Source organism: Hipposideros armiger, unplaced genomic scaffold, assembly GCF_001890085.2.
Source record: "Hipposideros armiger isolate ML-2016 unplaced genomic scaffold, ASM189008v1 scaffold_1655, whole genome shotgun sequence".
Classification (NCBI taxonomy): Eukaryota; Metazoa; Chordata; class Mammalia; order Chiroptera; family Hipposideridae; genus Hipposideros; species Hipposideros armiger.
This window is the reverse complement of record NW_017733005.1, coordinates 56,268-62,232: the sequence shown is the minus strand read 5'-3', so window position 1 is coordinate 62,232 and position 5,965 is coordinate 56,268. Positions and strand designations below refer to the sequence as shown.

Below are 5,965 nucleotides of genomic sequence, written 5' to 3'. Positions count from 1 at the left end.
TTTATTGATGGTTTCTTTTGTTGTGAAAAAACTTTTAAGTTTGATGTAGTCCCATATGTTCATTTTTTCTTTTACTTCCGTAGCCCGCGGGGATGTATCGGTACCTTCTCTTTGTTTTTAAAGTTGCATTATTTCTATTTATTTTCAGCCTTTGTTTTCTTTGCTTTTTGGTTTTCAAGGAGTCTGTTCATCCTTTAGCTCAGATATTCTTTCCTCAGCTATATTCAACCTACTAATTAGCCCATCAAAGGCATTTTTCATTTCTGTTACCTTTTTTTTTTTAAAATCTCCAGCATTTCTTTTCAGTTCTTTTGTAGGATTTTTATCTCTCTGCTTACATTGCCCATCTGTTCTTGCATACTGTTTATGTTATCCACCAGAGCCCTTAGCCTGTTAATCACAGTGGTTTTAAATTCTGGACCTGATAGTTCCAATATCTCTGCCAATGTCTGGTGGTAATGCTTGCTCTGTCTTCAAATTATGGTGGGGTTTTTTAATTTTTTCCTATTTGGTATGCCTTGCAATTTTGTGGTGATAGCTGGACATGGTGAACTGGGTAAAAAGAACTGTTGTAAATAGGTCCTAGAAAGGGGATGGTGAGCTGTGGGGGAGGGGGAACATTCTTTAGTCCTATGATTAAGTCTGTCTTGTAGTGAACCTATGCCCCTGAACTGTGAACCTCATAAATATTTCTTTTTTTCCTTTCTCCTTCAGTGGGACAGAATGGCTAGAAGAGTAGGCTGGAATTGTGTATTTTTCTTTCCCCAGGTCAGTTAGGCTCAGATATTTAGGCTCTGGTTAAGAGTTTCCCCTGATGGCTAGTTCCCCCTGAGGGCAGGCCTTGTTAAGAACAGACTGCTCTGGCATATTTGAAATGGTTCCTTTTACCCTCCGCCTACTGGAAGCATGAAGGGAGTTTTCTCCAATATTTACTATGGAAATGTGGTTGAACTCCTGGAGATGAATCTCACAATATTATACCCCTCCCCACCGTGACTGGATCCCCTGGAGTTTTTAACTCTCAGAATTGTTCATACTGAGCCTCCAGTGATTCATCAATTACAGTTTAGATTTTCCTGCCCAGCACTCATTCCCATGGCAGTTCTGCTCATGAGATTTGCCAGGAGCCATGACTCCCTGTTTATCCTTTCATTCTTGGGGGCTGTGGGTTGCCCTTTGTCCTCACCTCTCTTGTAGATTCAAAAAGAGTTGTTGATTTTTTGGTCTGTTCTGATTTTTACTTGTTTTTAGGATGGACAGGAGGCTTCCAAGCTCCTTACATGTGGATAGAAACAGGACGATCAGCTTTTTTGCCAAAGTTATCTTTTGATTGGATGAAACTCATCTTTATTCCGCAAAAGCTCTTGAAGAGTACCCAATTCCCTAGGTCCTTGCATTTTCAAATGCCTTGTATTTCTCTATAGCCTTGATACTTGAGGACTTGCTTGGCTAGATAAAGTTCTTGATTCATACTTTCTTCACTTGAATTTTATTAAAAAATACTTTTCGGGCCAGCCGAGTGGCGCGATGGTTAAGAACTCGCTTGGGATGCCAGAGGGCCCTGGTTCGGATCCCGCATATGAGGGCCAGTGAACACTGCCCTCCACAGCTAAGATGCTGAACAACAGCTCAACCTGGAGCTGGGCTGCCGTGAGTCGCTGGCGACGGCGTAGGCTGCAGCCCCTGTGNGCGAGTATATAACAAACTCTGTATTTTGAGTGGAAATGTTAGGGGGTCGTCTTATACGCCCAGTCGTCTTATACGCCGGCAAATACGGTAGGTATATCCTGGCCCCACAGAAGACCTGAAAGTTATTGCAGAATGAATACAAATCTCCTTCGCTCTATAACTCACCAAGATATAATCAGATCTTTAGGGACAGTTTCAGATCAGAAAATGATCTCCTACACTTGATCTTAGAATCCTAGAATGAGCCAGCATCCCCATGAGGACACTGAGCTGTCACAGTGCTACCTCTTCTACAGGAAGCCTTGAAATGCTCCAACAAGGAAAAAGGAGTAGAGAGGAGTAAGAGGCTAGTCTGAGGCCTGAAGTCCCCTCCCTCCCCTCATCTGAAAGCTGACTGTGCTTGGGATAGAAAGGAGAATATGGGACTTTTCCTAGAAATTAAGGATGCCTAGTAGACTTCTGTTAATTTTGAATATTTGCAATATTTGAAAATACAGTTTATTTGCAGTAGAAAAATCATAAAATAATTGTAGAGACCATCATTAAATTTTTTTCTTAGTTCATAGTTACCTCCAAGCATCGCAGAGGGGATGGAATTAGTTTTTCTTTTAGCTGCTTGGTGTCAATGAGCAGCAAGCCTACATTTCTGGTGGGTTTTAGAGCTACGGCGTCCTTGTGCTGTCTGTGATATTTTTCCAGTTGTTCACTAAAGAACTTAACGTCTACATAAAATAATTCATATAAAGCATAAAATACATTAAATTATATTTTGAAGGATCTTTATAAATATATTAAAAACCACTGTGTTAATAAACTTATGTATTTGTAATGTTATTATCCATCTGTAGGGTACTTTGTATAACTTTAAAATATGAATTGATAATGCTTTATATTTTATTCTTGCAATAAAAAAACTAATATATAATAAAAAGGTTTTAAAATAATAATTAATTAAATATGTAAATATATTTCCTGGCTCCTATTAAGAGATGGCAGATGAAAATAATTTATATTAATAATTAATTGCATTAGGGGACCTAGTCTGGAATGGACTAGATTCTAGAGTCAGTTGGTTTGAAACTGGGCTTGATCTAAGGGTTTTCCTACACGGTACTGCAAAGTAGAGCATTTTGTGGATACTAATACTAAAAGTTTGAGACCCAAGAGATCAAGCATAGGTAAAGTTATCTTCATTCTTCTTCCCACCACCTCTGCCAATCCTGCTCCCACACCATGGTTAAGGCCTTTGTCAGTCTGCTTCTGCTATATGCTGCGGTTGTGTTGTGATAATCTTCTTGCCTCCAGTTTCTCCCTTCTCCAAGCTACCTGGAACCAGGGGAAGCCCAAGTATGCTTGGAGACACTTTTGTCATACTGTTGGTCGAAAACAGCTCTTTCTAATACACATAGAGTACTAAACTACTCTGCTTGTCTTTCAAAATCCTGTACCCTCTGAGCCTCTAAAAGGTAGATAAGTTTCTTTCCAATGGCTTCCTCCACTTGGGTCAGATTGATTTCCTCAGTGTTCCCTGTTCTCCTTCTATAAACCTCCTCCACTATCAAATGATCTGAGAAGTCCTCTGGTAAGGAAACCTGTATAACATTGCTTAGCCTAGTATTTTCCAAACTTGTTTGAACACAAAGTCTTTTTCCATGGCATCATATAATTATCCATTAGAATAGTGTTCCTTCAGTTTAAGAAAGGCCAATTTGGTCCAATACTCTCATTTTATACATAAAGAAATTTAGATCAATGAAGGTTATTGATCTAATAACCATGTTTCTCTTTGGCCATGGTCACACAGCCAAAGAGAAACAAAAGAGTAAAGCTGATAGAAGAGAAATAAGATTTATTGTCTATCTCTTTTTGAGGTAGAGAGGTAGTATGTATAGTAGCTAAACACGCAAGCTTTCAAGTCAGAGAAAAGTGTTTCTAAACCACCTACTTACTAGCTGCATAACTTTGCATTTTCCTTATCTCTATGTATCTCCATTTCCTTATTTGTAAAATAAGAATACTAATACTTACCTCAGAATTGTGAGGATTAGATGAGATAGTTGAAAATCACTTAGCACAGTATTGATCATGTCATAAGTGTCAGCAAGGGTAGAAATGATTAGTAAATACTGACATTTATAGGAATTTAGTGGTGAGATATGGCTGATTATGTGAGGAAGCCAGAACCTGTCCCCTGATCATCTTCTAGGAGGCTGGCCAGGGGACACTTTGGCTCAGAGTTCAGTTAAACATATATTGATCATCTGTGATAGGTGCTTGGCAATGTTATAGTAGTTTGAGGGAATATGAAAACAGGCAAGGCATGGTATCCAGAGGGCAAAGCTATCTTCTATTAACCTCTGGCAAACAGCTAGATTTGGAGGTTTAGGAAGTATCGGGGAGTTCTAAGAGCGAGGAAAAGCACAGCAGTATGAGTCCGGGCCAATGCACTCCAAAGCCCCAGCCAACAAAGAGTTAACACCAGTGAGACTCTGATTCCAGGATTGGGACAGGATTGACAAACCAAGGCAGGACTAGATTCTGGACAATGTGGGAGTCTGGTGACCTCATCCTGATGGGAACTTGGTTAGCGATTCAAGTTATCCAGCGTGAGGAATGTGGTAGCAGGAGACAGGAGGCCTTGGGCTTAAGGCTATGAGTAAAAAGCAGACCTAAGTGATGAGACTTGGTTCTTTGGGTTCAGCCTCCTTTGTGTGCTAAAACACCAGGCTCCATACCTTACCGCCACCATGGTGCCATACTATAGTTTGCAAGGCATCGTGTTCTGTCAGTTCACTTCAGGTCTACACACATTAAGTCTCAGGGACTTGACAACTGAATGCAAAGCCTGCTCTTGAACTGGATTCTGAGTCAAACCAGCTGCAAACTGCTTTATTTGGGGGTTTCTGAATATAGACTAAATGTTGATATTAAAGGATTGTGATGTTTTTAGGTGTGATATTATTTTGGTTCTGTGGGAACATGTTTTTTAGAGATGCACGTTGAAGCATTTAATTTAGAGACAGAATGTCTAATTTACTGTAACATACTTGAGCACAATAAAAATAATAGGTTGAAGAAAACCACAACAATTTATCAAAAAAATTGGTTCATGTGACAAATATCAAAGTAATCATTTTTGTGTACGAGACAATAAGGCAATAAAAACAGTTCATGAAATAAAAAAGAATATGAATGATAGTCATAATAATTAGTGAGGAAAATTTTAAAATGTACCAGGCTCCTGAAGTCTAAGAGCTTGTAAATCAAGACTTTCATTCTCCTTGAAGAATATCTGGAACTTTTCAAATGTAGCTGCATATAATTGGGCAGATTCAAATGCTGCTTTTATGGTTTCCTAAGTGTTATAAATACACAGACAAATAAAATTATATTTTTCCTGAGCAAAATTCAGTTCAATAACTAAACAAATGAACAAACACAAGTGCCTTCTTTCTGTCCAACAATATTCTTTGACCTGGGAATACATAAGTGAGGGAAGATACCATCCTGATATCAGTTAGTTATTTGTTCATTTATTTCCTTTTCATAGGTTCTCATGTATTCTCCTAGAATGTTTCTGCGAATTATTTCTTTACATTAAAAATTCAGAGGAAGAAACTACGTCAAACGTATATCTCATTTGAGCTGACTTAACAGCCAGCTCAACACAGGTGATAGAAAGAAACACAGTGGGAGCCCCATAAATGAAAAGCTCCATAAACATGTTCAAAATATGATTTGAAACCTTTTTTATTTTGAAATAATTCCTGATTCACATAAAGTTGCTGGCTTTTACTGATATTCTTTAATTTTCAGTTATCTCAAAATCAATCAATAAATATATTCTACTTTCCTCTTATGTTCTCCCTTCTCTTTGTTTTTAAAGTTGCATTATTTCTATTTATTTTCAGCCTTTGTTTTCTTTGCTTTTTGGTTTTCAAGGAGTCTATTGATCCTTTAGCTCAGATATTCTTTCCTCAGCTATATTCAACCTACTAGTTAGCCCATCAAAGGCATTTTTCATTTCTGTTACCCTTTTTTTTTTTTAAATCTCTAGCACTTCTTTTCAGTTCTTTTGTAGGAATTTTATCTCTCTGCTTACATTGCCCATCTGTTCTTGCATACTGTTTATGTTATCCACCAGCGCCCTTAGCCTATTAATCACAGTGGTTTTAAATTCTGGACCTGATCGTTCCAATATCTCTGCCAATGTCTGGTGGTAATGCTTGCTCTGTCTTCAAATTATGGTGGGTTTTTTTTTTGTTTTTTTTTTCCT

The 5,965-nt window shown here is 38.1% G+C and overlaps 1 protein-coding gene across 1 annotated transcript in view; it reads right to left on the bottom strand.

Annotated features, from left to right (window-relative positions):
* Nucleotides 1–5,965, bottom strand: part of LOC109377946 (dynein heavy chain 6, axonemal-like) — a gene marked incomplete at both ends in the record, with an annotated part of 133,172 nt that overhangs the window by 76,262 nt on the left and 50,945 nt on the right. Inside the window, 2 exons of the mRNA XM_019634425.1 lie at nt 2,260–2,411; nt 4,924–5,044. Coding sequence (XP_019489970.1) covers nt 2,260–2,411; nt 4,924–5,044 — 273 coding nt within the window. The remainder of the gene's footprint in view (nt 1–2,259; nt 2,412–4,923; nt 5,045–5,965) is intronic.